This window comes from Lygodium microphyllum, chromosome 9 (assembly GCF_053477565.2).
Source record: "Lygodium microphyllum isolate KBCC chromosome 9, Lygodium_microphyllum_v1.1.10, whole genome shotgun sequence".
Classification (NCBI taxonomy): domain Eukaryota; kingdom Viridiplantae; phylum Streptophyta; class Polypodiopsida; order Schizaeales; family Lygodiaceae; genus Lygodium; species Lygodium microphyllum.
The window spans coordinates 155,647,804-155,674,118 of NC_141143.1; the positions used below are offsets into that span (position 1 = coordinate 155,647,804).

Below are 26,315 nucleotides of genomic sequence, written 5' to 3' on the forward strand. Positions count from 1 at the left end.
GGGGCTGAGGAGGCTAAGGAGTAAGTAACATTGGAGTGGCTCAAGATGAATGCACTGTCCCAACTTCCCATAGATGAAGAGCAGTAACACTCATAGAGGAATGAGTGTACATTGTGAAGGGAGTAAAAGGTAGTCCTTTGGCCATGAGATTGTCAAAGAAGACACCAGATAGATGTGGGCAGCAATGAAGCGAGTGAAATGCAGTTCTTCAAATCAGCAGGATGTCCTCAATGACTTCGGACAGCAAAATGCAAGTTCTGCTGTCCGAAACTGCAAACTCCATGATCAGCAGATGCAGATGATAAAGATGTTAACAATGATGAATATTAGCTACCTCCCTATGCTGAAAACACAGACTACTGAATGGAAACATGGGCTAGTGTAGAGGACAGTGGAGGCAGAAGCCAACAGGTGAAGATAATTGGCTGGGTAAATCCAGATTGGGCTGGGAGGCAGCAGATCAGCTGGGCAATGATGATAGCAGGGCCAGTGGCAACTGGACTACAGTAGCAGGAGGCACCTTCTCCAGCTGGTGATGACCTCCAGAATGGCTGGCGACTGCAGTGTTCAGCACATGGGCACCTGGAAGTGAAGGGTGATGAAGAAAATAAAAGTATTGGGAAAGATTTGAGAGAGTGATCAATGACTGATGGGAAGGATACCAACAACAACCCTTTTATACAAGATTTTTGGGGATTTGTCCTACTATCAGATAAACAACCTTTTAACATAACTAAAGCTACTTAGGTCTGTTTTTAAGGATCAATATTGGGCAGTAATAAATTACAATGTAAGGTTAATGAATGCCTTAATTTTTGTGGCTCAATACACCCCTAGCTTTTGTCCATTCCAAGCCTCATTCAAAATAACTCAATTCAATGCTTTAGTGGGGCAGGCATACATCTTGACATCTCCATAAAAGACCAATCTTTCCTTCAGCCACACCATCTTTTGAGGTGTGTATGGTGGTACACATTGATGGAGAACACCCCACTCAACCATAAATGCATTGAACTCATGTGACATTTACTCTCCCCTCGATCAGTGTGCAATGTAACAAGCTTACAACAATTGCAATTTTCAGCCACATCCAAGCTTTCAAAACAAGCAAACACCTCTGATTTGTGCTTCGTTTGATAAACCCCATCATAATGGGTCAAATCACTCATGAAAGTCATGAAGGGCAAGTATCCCACTATGATGGGATCCATATCTGACTCAATACATCAAGCTCGCATAGGTCGATCCTTAGGAAATGAAGCCCAAAGCATCCTATCAATTACCCAACACTCACATATGTGAGAAACCACTCCCTCAATCTAGTCGCTTCAGTCAAGGTTTCATCACGTACATGCCCAAAAAGGGCTAGGCACCCAAATTCTGGGACACCATCCTAGAGTTATCAATGGGGCGAACCTAGACAAACCGATGCCTATATATAGGCCACCCCTCAACTCAATTCATTCCATCTCTTGGTCACTTTCCTCTCTCCAACCCTTCCGCTACCCTCACACCCCTTCAAGAGGACATTGCGGTTCGTGGCACGTGGCACGTGGATCGTGGCTCTTCTCCATCATCATCTTCACCCTCAACTTTGAGCGCCATCATCCTTTGCATTTAAAGCATCTTCCAACTAGCGTCACCATCCCTTTGCTTGGCATCAACACCCTTCTCCTTTAGGCTCTACCTTCACCTACGTTTTTTAGCTTAGAGACCTCCTCCACATCTAGCCTCACCTTCACCAACTAAGCATCGGCATCTTCCTACCTACCATCACCTCCGCACCTAGCATCAGTTTCTACAGCCCTAAGTAACTGCGTTTTTGGTTTGATAAGTGGTCTTGCATCTAGCAACCTTGACCTCATCAAGCATCAGCTCATACAGGCCTCTGGCATCTATATTTGCAACCCTAGCCCACCTCCTAGCGTCCGAGGACTCCGCTTTGCTCCCCCAACAGCTTGTGATCATCTTCTTCCTTCCTAACAGCATCTAAGGACTACGGTTCACTCTCTCAACAACTATCCTTCACCTTCCAATGATGACTTTGATAGCCCACTTCCTGGAGGACTGCATTTCGCTCCCTTCACTGTGCAGATTCCCTACAGGTACTATCACCCAATTTAGACAAGACACTGTAATCATCTTTAGAGCTTCAACTCCACTATATCATCTTTTCTTCACATAGCATGATTCAATGCTTCATCATCTTGTTCTTTTGTGTTTTTGAGTTTCTCTTCTCTCTTAGTGTTTGCCATACACACTTCATGTTTCTCCCCACAAACCCTATTGTCTCCTGCATTGCCACATATTCTAACATGGTACCAAAGCATACCTGTTCTTTTGACATGATATCAGAGTGTAGGAGCTCATAGAGCTAAAGATCCTATTCATCGAAGAAGGCAAAGACAAGTTGCGGGTTCGGCAACATCTCCTAATTTTCCCCTTCGTTTTCGCTACATCATCGAGAGACAAAGATACCCTTCTCTTCCTCTCCCTCCCACCCTCCCTTTTACAAGTTGACACTCCACTACTATGGCTTCTCCACAAGCAAATGAACCACTAGGTGCTCCTCTTCTGGCATCACTAGACCTCCCACCGATGCTTGCCAACATGGACTTTTGTTCCCTACACCCTCGAAGTATATGCGTCTACCCCCAAGTACTTGTTGTGCCACCTCTTCCTTTTGGGCCACACAAGTTATTCTACACCGGCTTTCAAATTTTTATGCTCAAGGCAATAAGACACATTCGATGCACACTAAGCCCTTTCAAGCCAAACAAGTATCACTTGGCACTTCAACCTCCTTGCGACCACCGCAATGCACTATGGAGGTCACTTCTACTTCTTCTAGCATTTTAGGAATGCCACCTCGATAACCCACGGTTCTATGGTCCGCTCCACTAAGAGACAATGATTGTTGGCTACTGTCCCCTCGGCAATCCGCTCCTTTGAGAGACGGTAGCTATTCAATACCTTCCATTACTTTGGCTCCACAATCCACTCGATTGAGAGACAGCGACTGTTGCCCACCTTCAACTCCGCATGAGCCTCCTCTTTCCCCACCCTTGACTACTCAAGTTCGAGAGGCTACCTTTGGGAGTTCTTTGACACATTTGGCACCCCAGATACCTTCTTCGGCACAACTGGTGGCACTTCCTTCACGTCATCAAATGATTCGAAGTCTATGATCCATGAGTTTTTAGATTCTATCTCTCTTGCAAAGAGGGATTCAAAGAGGGACGTACTTTCCTTGCCCTCTATGAGGGCTCCTACTTCTTCTTTGGCTTCAAAGGGGACCCCTACACCTCCATCCTCCGAGGGGGTCCCTCCTCATCATGAAGTTCTTCACCCACCATTTACTCTTTGGGGATGGCTGTCTTCGAGCAATTGTTTCTCCTCTTGATACCCAAGAACTTCAAGTATCACTTAGATCAAGGCCATGGAGGTTCAACCACAACTTGGTGATGAGGCCTTCGAATTGCTTCCAACATGGAGTTCCGAAGCTAGTGGCTTTTCTCCCAAGGTGGAACCATGTGCTATAGTTCATCCAATCTATTGTTCCTTACTACAAGTTACCTTTCCAGTGGAAATCTTGGATCTTCGAGATCCTCTACCTCTTCTCCTTACCTCTCTTCACTTCTCTTTCAAGTGGAGTCAGGTGCTATAGTTCATCCAATCTATTGTTCCTTACTACAAGTTACCTTTCAAGTGGAAATCTTGGATCTCCGAGATCCTCTACATCTTCTCCTTACCTCTCTTCACTTCTCTTTCTTCATCCCTTTTTAGGCTTGAGAGGAAGTGTTGAGAAACCACGCTTTCAGTCTAGTTGCTTCAATTAGGGTTTCATCATAAACAACCCCAAAAAGCACTGGGCACCCACATTCTAGGGTGCTATCCTAGAGTGATCAGTGGGGTGCCACCCCAGATAGATGGGTGCCTATATATAGGCCACCCCTCACATAGTTCATTCCATCTCTTGGTCACTTTCTTCTCTCTAGCCCTTCCACTACTCCTTCAGGACGACATTGTAGTTCGTAGCTCATGGCTTTTCCCCATCACTATCTTCTCCTTCAACTTTAGGCACCCTCGCCCTTTGCGTTTGGAGCATCTTCCACTAGGCATCACCATCTCTCTGCTTAGCGTCAACACCCTTCTCCTTCAAGCTCCACCTTCACCTGCGTTTTTCAGCTTGGAGCCCTCCTCCACATTTCACCTCACCTTCCCTAGCTAGGCATCACAAACTTCTTGCCTGATGTCACCTCCACACTTGGTGTCAATTTCTACAGCCCTAGGTACCTGCGTTTTTGGTGCTTTATCATCTTGTTCTTTTGTGTTTCTAGGTTTCTCTTCTCTCTCAGTGTTTGTCGTACACACTTTGTGTTTCTCCCCACAAACCCTACTGTCTCTGCATCGTCGCATTTTCTAACAAGATACATGCTTGATTGGCATTTTTGAGGGCAAATCATGCACCAAATCATGCCTTTGCATGTGAAACAAATTGCCACAGCTAAAATGACCAAAGCAAGCATGTCGCAACTTAGTGTCAACAACTCAGGCATCAACTACCATAGCATCCTCAAATACACTCCTCTCACAGCTATCCTATTTATATAGCCAATGGTACAACTTGCATGTAACACCAATTGCATCACCATAACAATAATCATGCACAATGCATCTATCCATATGAAAATGGATCAAGAAACCAACACATGCAATCTCTAAGACTAATAATAGATTCTTCTTAATCTCTAGCACATACAAGACATCTTTCAACATCGTTGTACCCCCATTAACTATTATTAGTGCAACCTCTCCAATCCTTTTAGTAGCACACAATGCATTAATGACACAACAATTGATCCCCCCCCCCTTCTTGGATGCATAATACTGCATTAAAACAATGTTTCTAAGAGTTAATTTGCTTAGAAGCACCACTATCAAAGTACTACGCATTCTTGGCCTCAATCACTGACAAGTACTACATGCAATCAAGGCTGATGAGAGCATGTGACCACAACGGCATAATCTATTTGTACATTTAACCTAGCTATGTTTGTTGCCTCATCCTTTGCACTAGATGTGCTCTCCATGAATAACCTACCTGCTTGCTTTTTTTTCTCATTGGCAAAGCGCTCACGACATTCATCAATGGGCTCGCCAAGTTTCCTATAATAGTCACATCTCTTCCTTTTGTTTTTCTAATCCTTACAAAACGCGAGCCTGAGAATAAGGCTGCCTTGCCTTCAAGCTTTTGCCCTGATTGTTGACATGACTTTCCCTTGCCTCTATGGTAGACTATAGATGCCTGATCTCTAAAACCATGCCTAGTTGGTTTAACACATGATTGCTCCTCTTTTAGGAGTTAAGGACACCAACTCATCAAATGAGTATGCATTATTGATGCTTTGGCAACCATGGGAAGAGTAATAGCAAAGTTTTGATAAGGATCTGACAATCCATCCAAGACAATTATCATCTACAATGTCATCCCAAGAAAAGTTATGCATCTACAATAATCTCATCAATGTTGGCCAAATGCTCCTTGAGATCTTTGATTCGCATTATATAGGAATCCACGGAATCTCTTTAAGCCATCTGCTCTATCTCCAACCACAAACATGCAAGTATATGACCTGTACATCATTGCCCACCCAATACGATGATGTAAGTATATCCCAAGCCTACTTGGCCATAGAAAGCGAATGAATATGAGGGATGGCCTACCTCTTGCACAATAGGGCAATCAATGTGTGTAATTGTGCAACCTTTCCATCCCATCTCATTTGGTTTAGGGGCACAAGGACCAATAAGTGCTGAGCTTGACAAACAACTAGTGACATCTAATTCTTTGCCACTTGAAGATGCTTGCTTTTGTTGCACAGCTAGGCCTATACGCCTCAACTTTGTCTCTAATACATAAGACAATTTGGCAAAGATTTAACAGAAATTCGATAGGAAATTGAAAAGAATTTTTGGGGCAGATTTAATTGCATGTGAAAGGGTGATAAGTAGTTTGATTTTTTATAAATGAGACTATATAAGTGAAAAGATGATTGATAGAGAGGAGAGGTAAGCCAAATCAAGGAGGAGATAAGCAAAGGGTATCTACACACAGTGTTCAATCGATGACATGGTGTGCACACTAGAGATGAAACCACATGCTATATGCAACAACTAGAGACCGATACCTTGGCTTGATTCCACACTTCTTGACCAGCCTGACACCAACACTTGATGTGCAATGACCGATGGCTGTTCTTTTCTTGTTTCTTCCAGTTATGCAGCAAAAGCAACAGATGGGAGTTGTAGTGAGCTTCAATGCATGGGCTGAAAGCACATGAAGACAGGCAACTAGATGACTAGGTAAGTGCTCTAATACCACTATGGCATTGGGTGCAAAAGTCTCACACAATAGATACAACTCTGTGTGTGTGTGTGTGTGTGTGTGTGTGTGTGTGAGAAAGAGAGATCATGTCGGGCATGACACACCCTGTGTGACCCTGCAGGTAGATCAATGTAACGATTCTGACTCTACAAGCTGATCAACTCAACTTGTGTAACCTGTGTGATTCTATGGGCAGCCATGTTCGTGTAGCTCTCCTGTGCCATGGACTTCCAGTCAGGTTGACTCTGGAGAGAGAGAGAGAGAGAGAGAGAGAGTAGGAAGACGAATGTCCTATTCCACACATTTTTGACAGCGTGGAGACCTAGGGTTTTACTGCAAGCAGGTGTGTGGTTCTAGGTTCACAGCTATGGAGCCCTAGAGTCAAGGGCTGTCAAAACCATCACGAATTCTGTAAACAGATTCACACCACCTGGCAAACCCCCTGTGCAACCCATCAGAGCTGCGAACAACTGGATTGTGGAGTATTAGGACAGCTTTCCAATTTTCATACATCATGTCTGAGCTTTGATGTGTCCTTCGTATATCAGGCAGTGTATCAGGCAGTGGTACCCCTGGGACCGAATTCTGAAGCACAAGAGGAAATGGTTCCATGCACCAAAGTACAACCAGCCATTAAACACAACAAACATGTTGCAAATGAACCCATGGGAGGTTCTGAGGATACTATCCCTTCAAGGCCTCCTGTGTGCATGTCACTACCAAATCTAATGGTTCCCAAGATCAAGATTGGGATTACCTACTAGAATTTGCCAACACCTTGCTCAGTGAATATGTTGAACATAATCATCATAATCATCCTTCGTGTGATAAGGATATTTTGGACACCCATGTGGACACAAAGAATGTGGTTCACTACTCCTCTGCCTTCTATAAGTATGGAGTCAATTTTTTTTTCATTAATAGGATTCCAAAGATTTCTTGGATTTGCCAATCATTGATCTCCATTCTGCAGGAGAATTGTGTGGAAGAGATCTTTGTGGGTCCCCAAGGCTTCTATGAGGTCATGTTAAAATCAATAAAGAACCAAGATGATCTTTTGTGCACATTGCCTCTCCTTTGATAGACAATCAGTGCATGTGGTGCCGTGAAAATCCATGGTTGATTTTCAACACTTACTTAAAGAGGAATGTTCGATATGGGTTGAGGTTGGAAACTACCTCGTAGTTTATTGGTCTCTGCTTGCCACAAGGATGTGAAATTTTATTCCTTTGCTTAGCATTTGATTAAAAGTTAATCAAATGTGCTAATGTAACTTGCACATGTGAGGTGCAAGTTAATTATTGCACATTGTGGGACCCATGACCCCAAATATCCATTGATGCCAAAGGCAAAAGTTGTAATAAGTTATATCTGACAAGTACCTAGTGGTACCCAATGTCAGATTTTAACCTAGACCAATTTATTGGCCACTAATGTCAGTGGTGATATTAGAGACTAGGCATTAATTATTTAGTTAATACCAATCTAAGGGCTAAAAACTACTCAATGATACTTGAGAGACAAATTGGTCTGGCCTATTTAATTATTGGCTGGCAAAATTATTTTTTTGGATACTTAAATAATTATTAAATTAATTTCAAAATAAATATTTTAAAAATTAATTTAATAAGCTGGATAACGCTGAAAAATGGGATTAAAAGGCTACTACTTAGCAAAACTTGCCCATGCAAATGGGAAAAACGTTTTTGGGAAATAGTGGAAGTCTATTCCAACCATTGTAAGAGAAAACATTGGAGACCTACCCAAAAGCTGGAAACAGCTATCTGAATGTCTACAGCAGTAGGTAACAATAGTTTGGAGATTGTTTCGGACAAGCAATATCATATTCAAGGTGTTCCATCAGTGGAGACAACTTTCATGGTCATCTAGGCACGGCAACGGCTAATTTATTCCGTTTTCTCACAATGGAAGTGTGAATTTTCTCTCTTCAAAATTCTCTCTCATCCTCCAACCATCTCTCAAGTTATCTCAAAAAATCCAGCCATTTGAGTCATAAGAGGTGGAGATTTTGGTTAATCTCTACTATAAACCCTAGTTTATAACAAAATTTAGGGCTTTGACAGCTACCTTGGGACGTGCTCTGAATTAAAGGCCTAAGATTTGAATTCCAACAGTTGAAATTGAGCTGAAATTGAGGAATTTCAAAGAGATTCGGGAGGCTAACCAACCAATATCAAATTTGGGGCTAAATTTGTCTTGCAAGAAGTAGAGTGAAGACCAATCCACGAGCAAACCAAGAGGCGAATTGGTTTGAAGGCTTGCTAGTCATTAATGACAGCAAGTAGCACTTGGATTAGTAGAGGAGAATGGTAAATCTCACTTGTACTCCATCCTTTTGGAATAAAAGATAAAGAAATACCAAAAGGGACTCCAATTTTGGGACAAAAAAGCTGTCCATTGTCCAAAAATTAAAAGATGAATTGTGCATTTCAATTTATGTGAATTGATCACTTGTTGTAATTACTATTAAATCAAATTATTACCACCCTATCCAAGGAGGAAGACCAGTTTCATGGTTCCATCACTGAGATACCATCATATCCCTTGACTTAGTGGACCCAAGGCACTTGATTGAAGATCAAAAGCTTTGCTCTGGTGTTGAAATTGCATTCAGCTGAGCATTTACACCAAAAATGTCATTAGATAGTGAGCTAGGATCAAGTAAGAATGATGGCTCTCAATCTAAAAATTCACAAAGTGTTGGGGGAAATGCAATGCCTCATCTTGGACAAGGCACGTAGTATGGGTAGCAAGTTGCTAATGTTGGTTTAGACCAAAATGTGGGGTCCTTCTAGGTCTCTTGAAGCTAATGACCAGCAAGACGAAGAGGAATTTGAGGACTACTTTAAAGATCAGCCAAGGACAACAATTGAAATGTTTGTGCAATTGGCAAATGATTCTCAATTCATGCACTTTTTGAACCCCTTAAAGGAGGGCAACAAAGGCGAGAAGAAGATTCAAGAGCTTCGGGACACCAAGATGCACCGAAGGAAGAGCCAATACAGCAACATGATGCTCCAAATGTGGGTAGTGAGCATAAACAAATGATGCCAGTGGAGCAATTAATGCATATGCAAGGCCATTTTTGTAGTGCCAATTGAATGGATTTTGGGCAACAAGACATGCATGCAATTATGGGGCAATCAAGGTACTTTGGTGGTGACACTAGTTTCCATGCCATGGTGTGTCAGGGACCACATACAGGAATGTATGGAACAACTCCTTATGGTATGCAATAACCAATGCATAATGTGCAAGGCCCAATGTTTCCAAGTATGGCTAGTAATATTCATAGCTCCATGTATAGCAATGTTGCCATGATGTCGAGACACAAAGTGAAAAGTTTGGCAATGCATATATAAAGCCCATTGTATTTGGAACTTGTGGTATCAATGTTGCTTACACAAATGCTCCATGTAGTACTAGTCATGAGGAAAAAATCAAAGTATGGAAAAATGTATCTTGGTATGGCTGGTAGTATGCAAATTCCCATACATAATCATAATTACAATGGTCTAAAGTATACAAACAAAAATTTTCCGAATGCATACAAACAAATATGTTTCCGAATGCATCTAGTGCTCCTAGCATGTCAAGTATACATGAGGGGCTAGTCAACCAAATGTGAGGCTTCATGTTGGTTGGATAGAATTGTGGCGATGTGAAAGCTCCAAGGATCTGTGCCCTCCAAAGAGATAGAGACCTAGAACCTAGTGGAGATTTCAAGGCAAGTAACGTAGAGGTAAAGTTTCCATGTGTTTCTTGGTGAAGCTTTAATATTGTTTCACCTATGAAAGAATGCAGCTAAATGGAGGAGGGTGACGTGAGAAATCATCCTCGATGATGCACTTTACCTTGATGTGTTTCAGTTAGAGCCAATTTTGGATCGAGTTCTTTCAAGCTCAGCAAAGCATAGAAGGTCTATAGCATTTGAAACCAGTCTCCCTTCTCGTATAGGGTGGTAAAACCTGATCAAGCACTTAATTACAGCAATAAATAATTGAGCATAAACTAAAATGTACACATTACCTTAACAATCTTGGACAATAGACACCCTATTGACCCCAAAACTAACGCCTCTTTTGGTATTTCCTTAACTTCAATTGCCCAATGGATCAATTATAAGCTAAGATTCTCCGATCTCTTTGGCTGATCCAAAAGCCCCTTGTTATATAAACAATCAGCAAGCAACCAAATTCCCCTTGATTTTTACCCAGGACTTGCACAAACAAAACCATCAACTAGCCAAATGCTGCCCCAGCTCACAATGGATGGCCTGGCATCTAAAATCCCTATTAATACAGCAAATTGCAGGTGGTGATTTCAATGTACGATGTCTTATCCTGTTGGCATGGGTCCTGAGGAGGCTACTAAACCCTAATCTTTGCAAAAATTTAGGGTCTACAACAAAAACCTCCTATTGTCCACCAAATCTCTCTAACATCTGCTAAGAATGACTGAGAAATGCTAAGATCTTTTGAGAATTGATTGGAGAAAGTCAGAGAAAGCCAAGATGAGAGAGAAATCTGATTTTTTTCACAAGAAAACCTCAAAATATGTCTGATACCTGCTCCAACCTGCATTTAACGCAGTCAACTACTTCCAAGCAGCTCTAAAATGATGTCACCTAATTAACAATGCTGTTAACAACCCTTAGAGAATGTCTCCCTACTATCCCTTGCTTACTAAGGCCCCCAAATGATTGTCTTCTACAACAAATTGCTATTTTCTAATTAGAAAATGGACTAGCAATCCCCCCTCTCTCTCTCTCCCGGACTATAAACAAATTGAATGACTGAGACCCAGCCCCCAAAAAAGTTTTCTCAATTTACATGGGCATTTTGCTGAGTGGCAGCCTTCTAAACCCATTTTTCAACATTATCCAACCATTTAATTAGGTTTCAAAATTAAATAATCCTAAAAATTAATTTCAACCCTTCTAACTCTGCCCAAAATTATATGCGCCCATTCATAATTAAATTGGTTGGGCCATTTGCAACCTAGAGTGGCCCCCAATCTCTCTTGATCCTTAGACTAGTATTAATTACCAATGTCACTTATTGGCCAAATAATTGTCCTAGGGTCAAAATTGACACCAACTGGTATAACTTTTCACAACTTTTGCCTTTGACACCCACTACACCCTCAAGATCCTTGGCCTATTACCCTAAAATAACTGCCATGTGCATTTGCTCAATAACTTAATCAAATGTTATTGGCAAGATTAAAGCATCTCAAACTTTCACATCCCCATGAGACAGACCTAAGCCCAGACCTAAGCTCAGCATATTGTGCCTATCATGCTTTACTTTTTAACATATGATGCATGTCTGGAGAAACTGATATACATCATGCTTCAAAGCTGGCAATAAAAGAAATGCTCCATTGCCTTGACTGTGGCATCAATACATCTATGTCTTACTTACAAAGGAGCATGACTTTCAATGATAACTCTAGGCCTCAACTGCTTTGTGATACACAATCGTCCATGCATCATCAAAAATCCATCTCTAAGCACAAAGTGCTCATGCTTCTAGCTATTGCAAAGTTGCTCACAAACATTAGCAAAGTCCAAATCAATAGCACATTGTTCTTTCATGGCATCCAACTTAGTGTGATGAACCATGTTGACGGCTAAAATTTATAGTTTTGTTTTTGTTTTTGTTTTTTGAGCCGGGTGCCTAAGCAGACTCAAAGACGGAACCCTGTGCCACTAGCTTATGATTTCGCTACTTCCTTCAGAACCAAAGTTCTTGGAAGACTCCTCTCAAAGATTGGAGCGTGGGTAGGCACCTAGCACCCCAGTGCAAAGGTCCAGGTAGTGCTGGACTCTCACCAGCTAAAACCGCCGATCCAGGCGGGTTCCCTCAAAGGGATGCCATACCCCAAGGTTGGGCGTCGGCTCAAAGGTGGTGTCGCATCGGACTCAAGCAAACACTGCTTCCCGACAGCATTCGCTTGCTTGAGCGAGGCAGTGCCATCATTGGTACGAATACGAGCTTGCGCATAAGATCGCAAAGGGAGGATATCGTCATCCTAAAATGTATAGCTTACGTGACAGTGCATTAACCACCACATTCTTTTTACTATCAATATGTACAATCTGAGAATGAAACATGGAGAGAAAATTAGCCCATCTCATATGTTTCTTTAACAACTTTGTCTGCGTCAGAAAGTACCTCAATGTTTGATGATCTATCTGCACTATAAAATCAGCCCCCAATAAATAATGTTTCCACGTAAACAGTGCATGAATTACAGCTAAGAGCTCTTTCTCATAGACCTGCAAATTCTTCTTTGCACCGTGGAGAATTCGGCTCTCATAAGCCACAACACGGTCATCCTACATAAGAACAATCTCAATGCTATTACCACATGCATCACACTGAACAAGAATGACTTTCTTAGATAGGGCAACACAAGCATAGCATCTAAAATCATCTTTTTCTTTAATTTTTCAAATGCTGAAATTTCCACTGTTGTCAATCTAAATGGCACATTCTTCTTCTGTAAAGCATGTAACGGAGATGCAATTTCAACAAACTGTGTGCATACTTCCAGTAGTAAGAACATAAACCCAAGAAGCTACAGATCTCATGTACATTTCTCAAAGGTGGCCACGATCATAGTGCCTCAACCTTTGCAGGGTCAATGCAAATACCATCACCTAATACAATATGTCCCAAAAAGTGGATTTCATGCAGAAAGAGTTCACTTTTCTTGCCATTGATAACCAACCTATCCTTACGTAGTTCATTGAACACAATGTCCAAGTGTCTTCTATGCTCTGCCTTATTCTTTGAATAGACGATCATGTCATCAAAGAAAGTACCCACAAATCCTCTATGTGACTTAAAAATGCAATCCATCATCCGATTGAAAGTGACAAGAGCATTCGTAAGCCCAAAAGGCATGACAAAAACCTCATATAACCCAAAAGATGTCATAAAAACTGTCTTAGACACATCCTACAAGCTAATGTGTGTCTGATGATACCCACTTTTCATATCTTTACGGCCAAATATGGTTGCCCCCTATAATCTATCCATAACATCATTGATCCGAGGAATCAAAAATCGATTCTTTATCATAATCTTGTTAAGAGCACGATAGCCAATGCACGTACTCTATGAAACATCTTTTTTCTGCACCAAAGCACTAGAGAACAAAAAGGAGATGAGCTAGGCTAAATCAGCCCTTTTTCTAACAACTAATTCACCTAACTTATAATCTTCTCCTGCTAGGTTGCACTAACTTTGTAGGGTGGCTCATTAGGTGGGCTACTTCTAGGGATAAGACTATGCCATGATCTTCAAGCGGTAGCTACCCTAGAAGTGATTAAGAGAAGCAATCAACATACATTTTCAGAAATGGCATGCCATCCTTCTCTAACTTAGAGATGTTCCCAACATTCTCACTATCATCTTTATCCTTAGTAGAAACCAAGTACGTTGAAATATGATTTTTCATTGCTTTAGAAATAGCAGCTACAAATACAACAAGGATAGATTCTCATTTTCAATTTACATCAAGTGTGAGTGTCTTTCCTTATGCTGAATAGTGATCTCTTTTGCAAGAGAATAAATCACTCCCTGCATACAATGACACCATGGCATTCCAAGCAATAAATCACAACTCTTAAGTGGAGCAATGAAAAACTCTTCGCTGTCCACATATCCCTGTATATGCAACCAAAGCTTTCCAATGAGTGGTGTAGTAGGCTCTGCATGGCCTTTACATGCCATTCCAACCTCCACCATGGATCCTCTCTCATCCTCTCTGATGCCTAGCCTGGGCTGCCATGTCTACAAAGATAAAGTTGGCTCATACACCATTATCAAAAAAAACAACGCATGCTAATCTCTAATTTTACTCCACACTCTACACAACTCAATAGTATCATCATTAGGCTGATCATTAACAATATCGAGCACCAATTTCACTGATGTTTTGGGCTTCTTTCCCTTAAGATCTCCTTGATTTTCTGATTTTCCAGTTGTTGCCTATTGGGACAATCTGGGCAATATGACCCTCCTGTCCACAAATAAAACATTTATTTGCAGCCATCAATTCCCTACGTTGTGGCTATGCTTTCAAGCCCTTTCTTTGTTGTTTTGGTCTCTTTTCAGGCTGATTTTCAGATCTATCCCTTTTCTCGACCTTAAACAACTTTTTATTCGGCTTCTTCCCACTCTCTAGGAAGCCCCAATCCTTTCCCCACAGCAAAGCATCTATTGTAGCAACAGTCTCTATGAGCTAGAGACGGTGGATTTAATGCAAAAATCCCTTATTCGTTTAGGCAACCCATGAACTTATTTTTCCGCATGCTCATGAAGGGGTACGGAGCAATAGGAACTAACAGGCAACAATACATCCCAAAACTTCTTATTGTATTGCTCCAAATCCTTACATTCCTTAGCATCTAGCTTATTCCAAGTTGTCATGATATCCACCTCAAAGGTACTTGTCAATCAATTTGATGCAAACATTTACTTGAATTGTACCCACATTGATGGACCTCTATCTTGCATCAAAAGAGTGGACCACCACTACAATGCATTCCCCTTCAAGAAAGCAATTGCCTTTCGAATCTTCAAAGACTTGATAAAGTTTTCCCCTAAATAGGCTGCATCAAACTACTGAATGAAAGTCAAAGCTTTCAGCCTATCTTGTGCGCCACTAAAGGACTCAAACTTCACTGCTTTTCCACCCTCATCATAGTCTTTTGTGCCCCTTTGGGTGTCAAGTTGTCGTATACTAGGTTCTAAATCATTTGCTTGATCAGCACTCATTTCTCAAACCCCATAAACATTCGGAGGTGTAGATACATTACCAAACAAACATGCTATTTTGTGCCCCAAGCATCAAGCCAATGCTGCCATGCATAGGATTTTGCATATTTCCAACCATACTTGAATACATTGGGCATTGCACACCATGCATTGGCTGTTGCATACCACAGGGATTTGTGCCATAACATTCTTATATATAGTCCTTGTCCAACCATAGCATGAAAAATCATATGCTACCACCAAAGTCTCCTAGCTGCCCCATCATAGCATGCATGCCTAGCTGCCCGAAATCCATCAGATTGGCACTTCCATGATAGCCTTGCATTTGCATTCCTTGCCCGTAGGTAGCAACCATTTTGCTTCATGAGCATCTTTGGGAACTTCAAGTGAAGGCTTTAGCATTACCCTCGGTGCATCTTGCTGTCTCGAAGGTATAGAAGATGACTTCTTCTTCTAGCAAGTTGTTGTTCTCTAATCAGAAAATGGACAAGCAATCCCCTCTCTCTCTCTCTCAAGGTATAAATTAATTGAATGGCTGAGACCCAACCCCCCAAAAACGTTTTCTGAGTTTACATGGGTATTTTTGCCAAGTGGCAACCTTCTGAACCCATTTTTCAGAGTTATCCAGCCATTTAATTAATTTTTAGAATTAAATAACCTCAAAAAATAATTTCAACCCTTCTCACCCTACCCAAAATTAAATGTGTCCATCTATAATTAAATTGGCTAGGCCATTTGCAACCTGGAGTGATCTCCAATTTTTGTTGATCCTTAAATTGACATTAATTTATTAATCCATGCTAGTCCCTAGTATCACCACTAACACTTATTGGCCAAACAACTATCCTAGGGTCAAAACTGATACCAACTAGCCCCCAAAGCCCAACTAACATAACTTATCACAACTTTTGCCTTTGACACCCACTGCATCCTTGGGGTCCTTGGCCTGTTACCATGAAATAACTGCCATGTGCATCACATGTGCTAAACAATCTTGCACATTTGATTAATAACCTAATCAAATGTTATTAGTAAGATTAAAGTATCTCAATATCTCACGTCCCTATGAATAATAGTATCATCGGATGCTCAAGGGGAAGGTTGCACCTCCACTATCCTAATGATGATAAGCTCAATTATGTAGTGGATCTCGGATGTACTTGGTTTGCATCCAAGGTATTGTATGCTAACAGTATTTCTACCATTGGGATCACTATTCAATGTACTAGTCACTATGAGTTGGTATGTATATGTGTATGGTTTGCACCTAGGCTCTAAAACTATACATTTGCAAGGTTGCTAGCATGTATGGAATACATGGAATGTACATTTGAATGGGATGTATATTTGCAAGGCATGTATAGGATACATGGACAGTATACACTATACATTTCTGGGTAATGCAAGAGAAGTACAATTACATAAGTTATAAGTCGTTTGCAATTGATATATACTATCATATGCTACACCATTGCTATGAGATATTATTTATGCTCAATTTATGCATTATAATGCCTTGGTGGTTAGAATAGTGTTGGATTTTGGTATGTGGATGTTTCCCTTATGGTTCTGACAGTGGTTATAATTCATATGTGTGGTTCGTAACCGGTTTAAGTGGTTGGAATTTCTGACATACAGAGGGCATGAGCATAGTCAAGCACTAGGTGTACATATTATTTGACTAAGATACCAATATGTATTTCTAGTAGTAGCAATGGATGCTTATAGCAAATTGCAATGCAATCGAGGGTGATTGCAAGGATTTCAAGGGGGTGGTCAATCATAAGGACGTAAAATTTTATTGCTTTGCTTCACAATTGATTAAAAGTTCATCAAATGTGCTAATGTGACTTGCACATGTAAGATGCAAGTTAATTGTTTCACACTCTGGGATGCCAAAGATAAAAGCCGTAATAAGTTAACCCTAACATGTATCTAGAGTCATATTTTAGCTTAGACCAATTTATTGGCCACCAATATCAGTGGTGACATTAGAGACAGACATTAATTAATTAATTAATGCCAATCTAAGGGCTAATAACTGCTCGAGGTCACTTGGGAGACAAATTGTCCTAGCCAATTTAATTATTGGCTGGTGAAACCATTTTTTTGTATACTATAATTATTATTATATTAATAAAAATTAAGATTTTAAATATTAATTTAATAGGCTGAATAATGCTGAAAAATGCGACTAGAAGATTACCACTTGGCAAAACTTTCCCATGCAAGTGAGAAAAACGTTTTTGGGGACTGGTGGAAGTCTATCCCAGCCATTGTGAGAGCGGAAGAGACTATCAAAGAGGGAGGAGAGGTTGTTGAACTCTTCTACAGCATTGGAGACTTGCCTTGAAATTGGAAACAGCTATCTGAACACCTACAGCACTAGATGTCAACCGTTTAAGGGTTATTTCAGCCAAGCAACATGTTACATCATATTCAAGGTATGGTTGTCTAGACATGGCAACACTAATTTCTTCTATTTTCTTGTGATGGAGCTGTGAATTTTCTCTCTTCAGCATTCTCTATTATCCTCCAACCATCTCTCAAATTATCTCAACAAAATCCAACCATTTCAATCATCATAGGTGGAGATTTTGGTTAATATGTGCTTTAAACCCTGATTTACAACAAAAATCAGGGTTTTAACAACTACCTCAGAATGTGTTCAGGATTGAAGGCCTAAGACTTGAATTCCAGCAACTAAAGTTGAGGAATTTCAAGGAGATTTAAGAGGCCAACCAACTGATATCAAATTTGGGACTAAATTTGTCTCGCAAGGAGTAGGGTGAAAGTCCATCCCCGAGTAAACCAAGGGAAAAATTGGTTTGAAAGCTCGCTGGTCATTAATGACATCAAGTAGCACTTGAATTAGCGAAGGAGATCAGTGAATTTCAAATGTACACCATCCATTTGCAATAAAAGATTAAAAAATACCAAAAGGAGCACCAATTTTGGGAGTAACAAGCTGTCCATTTTCTAAGAATTAAGAGGTAAAGTGTGCATTTCAATTTATGTGAATTAATTACTTGTTGTACTTACTGTTAAATCAAGTTATTACCACCCTATCTGAAGAGGAAGGTTGGTTTCACTATTAAAGGATGCAATGGTAGGTCCAAGTATGAGGGTAGCAAATAGAAATCGCATGTGCATGCTATGGGATACTACATGGAAAAGGCCCAATCAGTCGCATTTCAATTGCAATGTTATGCATCTATTGTGGCTTAGACTTAAATGGGACAGCTTTGCTGGTCACTCACTATTTCTCCTATAGCAAGCTTGTTGCTTCATGGATGAGTGCCCAAAAAAAATGGATGTAAGAATTGACACGGCCATTAAGAAACAACATGTCCAAAAAGATTTACCTAAGGGCAAGCAGCCTGTACTCTCTTTGGTTCCTTATGTATCCCGATGGATTAATGTTCAGAATTAAAAAGGCAAGAGGTTGTTGTTGAGTGGCCAGCTAGTCCAGTTGACATGCTCCTAAGACTCCTTCTGTACGTATGTGCATCGAAATGATAAGTCTCACATGTGCCAAATGCATTTACTAAGGCTACTTCTCATTCTAAGCTCCCTGCACATTTGCAATTGCATGCTGAGTGATCACAAGATCCACCTACACATCTCGCATTTGATAAGCAAGGTAAGGTGATTACTCCTTGCGATCACCAATACCCGTGCTCCATTTCTAAAAATGAGGATAAGGCCTCTTTATCCAAGTCTGAGCATCATGGGCAGAATGCCTTTGTAATGTTGGCTGATTTTCTAGACCATGGGGTGCTCAAGGCATTAATAGAAAAAGTTCAATCGAAGCAGGATCAGCCTCGAAACTGATTTTTGTTTTGCTACTATATGAAGATTGCCACTTGGAATGTTTATGGGGTTTGCTCTCCATTCCACTAGAACGACCAAGAGGAACACAATAAGTGTAACACTGAGTCTTCAAAGCATACAAGTTGAATCCATTGGTTAGCTGAAAAGCAGATATAAGTCTATATATTTCTCAACAAACAAATTACAATGAACTTACTTGCTCACTCTTAAACAGCTCCTTTGAAGGCATCAGGAAGAGTTTACCTTTTCAAATCCTGAATGTAAACCTTTACAAAGCTAGAACCTTGTTTCAGTTTATCTCATTCTTTAGTGACTCTCCCCACAAATTTTAAAGGCGAGATAACACAACAAAACTACTACTTGAAATTCTTCCATGTTTTTGCATTTCAATGACTGATCATCAAGGTAATAGATTATGTATTAGCATGCCTCAACTTGGATGAGAAGGATGCATAGCAGAAAACACTAGAATAGAAGCCAGAAATGAAACTCCCTCATATCAAGTCCACAGCCATAAGGAGAATAGTGGTGGCAAGTCCTTTTTTAACATAAAATAGTTTGGAAAGGAAATCATGTAAAGAACTGAAACAAGATGTTTCACTTACTTGAAAGAGTGCTTTAGCTTTTCAGACCCTTGTAAAAGGGACTTGACAAAGGTGACCGGTCTTTTCCACCCTTCTTGGTGATCATGGCTTCCAAGAAAGCAACCTGATCCCATAAATTATTCATTTATTGTAAGTTGCAACCTGTTGAACAAAACAACTGAAAACAGCCTTGAGAAGCAAGGCCAAGCTCTTCTCTATGACCAAAGCACAAACCTTTCTTTCAAGTTCTAAGACTCTGGTGTCACTCTCTCTTTTCTGCTCCAATGCTTGCATTATTGTCTCTTTTATCCACCTATTTTCTACTTCTACCTGAGACAAAAAAAACATGATTACAATACATGCAAAATATCATAACAATGAATCAAGAATCAAGTGAACCAGGCATAGTGCAAAATGTCTGTTGGCATTTCATACTTCTACAAAGTTACCAAAAACCAGCCAAATATACAAACTATTGTGCACTCAGATGCCTGAAACAAACTACGAGTAACTCATCTTAGACGTCACATTAGATCACTCTCATTTCTAGAAAGTCCCTTCTTTCTCACTCTTCTGTGTCAAAGCCACCACCTCCCACATTGAAACCACCTCTCATTATAAGTGGTTTGCTTATTGCTAAATCTGAAGTTGTGGTGTATTTTGCCTTGGCAAGGAGAAAAATCTAAAATGTCACAAACTCAAGCCAAGGTTTTTGAAAATACCATTGCACTTTACTAGAAATGACATATTATGCCTGCTAGAAAACAGAGAGTTGGAAAAACAGAGTGGCTTGGCAAATGCCAAATACATTGCGAATACACAAATCCAGAGATATTGAGGTAGCACCTGAAGCTCAGCAAGCATAAACAAAGTGCATCATCATGTACATTTACCTGTCTCAGTGAAGACACCTGTTGTCGCTCCAGCTCCAACTGTTGCCTCAATGATGCCTGCTCCTGAGTATAAAACCATATGGGAGAAGTAAAGAAAGAACACATGGGACCATCTTAACATCCATGGCTGAAGCATACTCATCACTGTAATACTTCTTTTATTGGAGTTTCCAATGATGCCATGGGCACGTCACTACTCCCATTATGAGCTAATCCACTTTAAATACACAATAAAAATGCCAAAGGATATTGAAAATTTTGCTTTCCTCAGGCAATGACTCCTCAATTGTAGAATACATGGACATATGCACTGGAGTCACTGTGGCAAGTGCAGAAATTCTCAAGATCAAAGATCAAATGTCGAACCATCTTGGCATCCTATATAATCATGGACAATGTCTGATGCTAGTATTGCATAACACTAGCGCTCACTAGTCATTCTAGGTATGCAGTCAGCATATGTTCATGGTGAGTGCATGTGTCTCAAGTTCAGTTTAATCATATTACATTTTTGCATATTACAATCTTTTGTATAGAAGTGCCAGGACATTTTTATGCACAATAAAGCTGTAAGGCCATTACTTACATAATCACACCCCAAATAGTCACTTCCTAGATTAGATCCTTCACGATAAAAGTAACACTACAGGATGTAACAGTGAAAAGGGTGAGTGAATGTATGTAACAGATTCAAACGTGAAGTTAAGAGAAGTTACTCCAGTCTCCAACTGACAGTCAAAGTTCACTCAAGCATGGGCGCCACAAATACTACAGACTAGCTTAGCAAGAAGCACACCCACACTTGCATTGTCAGTTCATTCTATAATTATTTGTATGCAGACTACACAGTCACATGAGATGGGGGACGACGACAGAAACCAAGATGGGGACAAGGACAGGCAAAAGCAGGAAATGGGGACAGCAGGATGGGAGAGCATGCATAAATAGCATTTTATATTCACCAGATGTCTATCGTTTGCCATTTATGATGTGGACTGTTAGAGATTGTACTATTCTTTCATATGTATATATCTACAATTTATTGTTACAATATGGTCTATCAACGATCACACAGAAAGTGTCTTTGTACGTGCACATTTGTGCAGCAAAAAAGTGTACAATTTTCTTATAAGAGAGATGTTTGCTCAACTGCTGATTTTGTATGTGTGATTATAAGATGTGGTCTGATTTTGTAGGGGTGTGGGACTTGAGTACATGTGTATGTGTCTGTATGACAAGAAGAAGACAAATTGAAACTTTTTCTTTGAGAAAATTTCTTGAATTTTTTAAAACTCCCCAATATTTATAAATTTCTTTTAAAAACAAAACAAACTTCTGTCCCCTATAGGCTATAAGGCATCCCTCACAACAACGATGCGCGGGACGTGGGACGGAGGGACAGTTGTGAGGGACATCAGGATAGGGATCATCCCCTCCATTCAGGACATGAGCATCCCCCCCCCCAAAAAAAAAAAAGAGTCAGGGACAGTGTTTCCGTGTCCCAAGGGTCAGGACAGCCGTCCCCTGTGACTATGGCAAACTTTTTGAATCATCAATTAAGACTCCATAAAAGCCTGGTCTCTTTGGAAACTAATGCCAGAGATATTTTTGTGTAGAAAACATAAACTTTATTTGAAAACTAATGGCCAGAAATACTAGACTAGATAAGCAAGAAGCACACCCACACTGGACTAGGTGAGCAAGAAGCATGCCCAGAAATACTACAGGACTAGGTAAGCAAGAAGCACACCCAGACTGGCCTTGCCAGTTCATTCAACAGTATCATTACTTTATGCAAGATGCCTGAATCATCAAATTAAACTCCATAAAAGCCTGATTTATTTAAAGAAACACAAAACAAGTTCTGCTATATATTTCTGCATTCCTACGTATGCAATCTATCTGTGTTCCTACCTCTTCATACAAGTTATAGCATTAGTCCCTTTAGTGTTCTACATTCCTACCTCTTCATACAAGCTATGGCATTGGTACATTTTCAGCTATAGAAACCTTTACACTAGGTATGTTTCTTTTAATTCATTTGCAAGAATCTCTATATAAAGACTGTTTGTTCCGAAGCTTGATTTGTGCATATCATGTAAAGTCTTGAATTACCTTTCGAACATTTTCCAGCCATGATGCATCTACCAGCCACCTCCTTTGACTTCTAGGTGGAGGTGTAGACACTGCAAGGGTAAGAGCTCCTTGCTGAAATGGGTCGTGCATGACAAAGTTGTCATCGGCAGAACCTCTAACAGTCATCCAACTGCTTGAACCACTGCTTGAGGTGCCATCAATTCCTGGACTGTAAATGAAAAGAGTTAGATAGAAAATCGACAGTGTATTCTATAATGAACTACAACTGTAATGCCAAAACTGACTTAAGCCATCCATACACTTGAACCTGGAAAAAACTCTTTCTTCATTTGACAATCTCCAAGGTCTAATGCTGCCTTTGAGACACCTACAAACATGACAAAACTAATACCAATGCAATAACAGAGGACTGAAATTCAAGCATCTCAATTCAAAATCCACATACAAATGCATTAATGACATGGCTTTCCTTCCACCTTCACAGAGACATTCCCCTAATCCTACTTTTAGGTTTAAAATTTAGTGATTAATTCAAGGATGTCTGTCTGTAAGCAAGTCAATATTGCTGTAATTCCAAGAGACTAGAAGACTGGTAATGCAATAAGTGTGTACAACTTTCTTTCTTTATTTCATGAAGAATTTTCAACTAATGAATTGAAATATTAGGCCAACCAAGCAGACCCAAAGACAAGTTATGTAATAAGCACATAAGACTCTCTCTCTTTTTTTTTTCGTAAAAGGTAATTGTATTAATTACGAAAAAAGGTACAAGATAGCTTGATTACAAGATACATGACGCCAATCCAGGCCATCATGTAAAGAGGGGCTAAGTGCTACATGTTACAAAGTTATGGCAAGGGGGCAGATGAAATAGCCATAAGCCAGGGACGGAAGTCCTCCCTAGAGAGCAAATCAGAATGCCGGAGAAGATCTAACTGCCAATACAAAAGGCCCTTAAGCCTCGCAATATGTCGCTGAACATTATAGGCGGAGTCAAAAAGAAAAGCATTCCTAATTGTCCAGTTATGCCAACAGCCCCAATATCGAAGAAAATGATACATGAGCTTCATATGTGGCTGTGCAGGAGTGGGGTATTTGGGCTGCCCGAAAACCCAATCAAAGGGGCGCAGCGTGACTCCAACCGCTCCTTGCCAAACAACCGACAAAAAGAACCAGATTTTTTTTGCGACAGGGCAAGAAATAAATCTGTGGCGGGCTGATTCCACCGCAGTGGTGCAAAAGAAACAGTTGCCATTGGAAATTCGTCGCTTGGAAAGAGCCGACGCAAGCGGAAGACCACCAATCATCACTCTCCAAAGAAATACTTTACATTTGAAGGGGGTCTTGTTCAACCAGCCCTCCATCACAGTTGCCCTCCACCAGGACCGGGATTTTCGTAGGCCCCATAAAGCATTGGCTTTGGTAAGTAACCATTGTTGATCTTTGATCAGAATATGATAAACTTGATTAGCAGAAGCTTTGCTTAAAGGCAGCCGGCCTTGTAGGTCCCAATCCTGCCAGGGATGATCTGAAGCAAGGGCAGGAAAGGGTTGTCTGCTCTGGAGCATCCGCAAAAGCTGTTCCCATAAAGGCCTATATCCCCGCGGAATCCTGTAAAGCCTCCTAGCTGTACGAAATGAGATAAGCACATTGCGACTAGCAAGGGTGGCATCCGCGACCGAAGACAAGCCCAAACGAGCCATCCGGTTGAATTGTGGTCTAAGCTCATTTTTACCTTCCCATGCAAGTAAACGCGAGACTGCCAATAATTCCAATTGAAAAGAATTCGTAGTCAAGCGATCCTCCGCTGGATGCCACTGAGCCTTTAGAAGGACCCGTTTCCAGGAAAATACCAAATGATTGAGCAGCGACGAAGAGGAACTGGAGAACCTCGAATCAGCATTAAGAACATGCCACCAAGAAGTCCGGATTTGGGTATTGCCATGTAGAAGCCCATGGCTCTCAAGGAGATGACGGGCTATATCGACCCATGGATGATGATCCGAACACATGGCGCGGAAGAGAGACCAACGGAGTGCCTGCATGTGAACTTGGGCATCTAAAATAGCTCCGCCACCCATGCATTTAGGGGTGCAGGCATGCGACCACGAAATCCAGGAGATACCTGCATGCAATGAGTCCTTCTTCCATAGCATGAAGCGAATAGACTGAGTAAGAGCATTGAGAGTGGTAGTAGTCCAGGGCAATAATGGCAAAAAATATATCAGCATTGGCAGCATAATTGTCTGGGCCACTTTGAGACGAATATGGAAGGGCCAGGCTTGAGATTTCCAATACATAAACTTGGCCACCATTTTCTGAGAAATCCACTGCAGAAGCTGCTTTGGTGGAACGTCGACACCCAAAGGATACCCAAGGTGCCTGACAATGGAGCCACGAGGAACAACCAGACCCTGCCAGTCTAAGGACTGCAAATCCGACTCCGTGCAGCTGAGAATGGCTGATTTGAGCGCATTGATGCGAAGGCCGGAGGCTTGCCCAAAGATGCCCCAAACATCCAATGCGCGCTTGAGGTTGTCCTTGTCAAATGAAGTGCTGGCCTGAAGGAAGCGACAGACCGGCCAACTGAGAAGAGGCTACCATATGGGATAACATGGAAAGAACTGGATGTGTTGCGAGGGCAAAGAATAGCGGGCTCAAAGGGCATCCTTGTCTGACGGAGCGGGCAAGTACAAATGGCTCAGTAACACCTCCGTTCAGCATGACTCGCGAAGATGCCGCAGCACTAACGGTGTAGATTAGACGAGACATCCGGGGACCAAAGCCCATAGCCGACATAAGTTCAGCGACGAAAGACCAATCCAGATAGTCGAAAGCCTTTTCCAGGTCCAATTGAATCAGTACTACCTCCTGGTTAGAATGCCTTGCATAATCAATAGCTAGTTGAGCATTCAATACATTGTGCAGAATATTTCGGCCCTTAATGAAACCATACTGTAGAGGATGCACAATGGCCGGGAGATGCTTATGAAGCCGATTCGCCATTATTTTGGAAAAGATTTTGTACATTGAACCCATCAAAGAAATGGGGCGCCACTGTGTCAACGTAGATGGCGAAGGAACTTTTGGAAGCAGTTTAATAAGGCCTTCTTTCCATGAGGAAGGCATGATCCCGGTTTGCCACACCTGCTGAAACAAGGCCTGCAATGGTTTCGCCAGTTGGGTAGCAAAAGCTTCGAAGAACTCATTGGTGAGACCATCCCAACCCGGGCTTTTATCCTTGGGCAAATGTAACAAGACGTCCATAACCTCTGCCTCGCCAATATCCGACTCCATAATAGCTTGCATGTGCTGCGGTATCTGATTGCGGACCAGGTCATAAAAATCCGAACGGGCCTGAGTGATTTGATCTGAGGGTGGAGAAGTGGTGCCGAGAAGGTCACGGAAATAATTCCTGCACATCTGCACAATAGTCTGCGGATCCATGATAAGGTGACCTTCTGCATCCTCAAGTCTGGTCATATTTTCTCTAGCAGGAGAGGCGTGAAGAGCTCGAAAGAACTTATGGGTTTGACATGCATTATCTTGCAACGTCTCTGTCAGATGTTGCAGTTTGGCCTGCTGATATGATTTCAATTGGAATTCTTTAATAAGATCCGCCAGTCGCATGGCCAGTGCGAGCAGAAAGGCATCATCCGGAGTGTCCCCCAGCAAAGAACGAACCAAAGCCAGCATGTCCTTAGCT

At 41.2% G+C, this 26,315-nt stretch overlaps 1 protein-coding gene across 4 annotated transcripts in view; it reads right to left on the minus strand.

The window, feature by feature from the left end:
* The window catches only part of LOC148031755 (uncharacterized), a 75,662-nt gene that overhangs the window by 23,200 nt on the left and 26,147 nt on the right, over positions 1–26,315 (minus strand). For 2 of the 4 annotated variants that reach the window (XM_087685404.1, XM_087685403.1), the window contains 5 exons: positions 22,917–22,976; positions 22,628–22,817; positions 20,513–20,575; positions 19,854–19,949; positions 19,641–19,743 (listed from right to left, as the gene is read on the minus strand). In XM_087685404.1, coding sequence (XP_087541530.1) covers positions 19,654–19,743; positions 19,854–19,949; positions 20,513–20,575; positions 22,628–22,817; positions 22,917–22,976 — 499 coding nt within the window. In that variant the 3' untranslated portion in view covers positions 19,641–19,653. Of the gene's footprint in view, positions 1–19,640; positions 19,744–19,853; positions 19,950–20,512; positions 20,576–20,608; positions 20,832–22,627; positions 22,818–22,916; positions 22,977–26,315 lie in introns of those variants that run through there. The other 2 variants (XM_087685405.1, XM_087685406.1) reach the window with 2 other exon arrangements.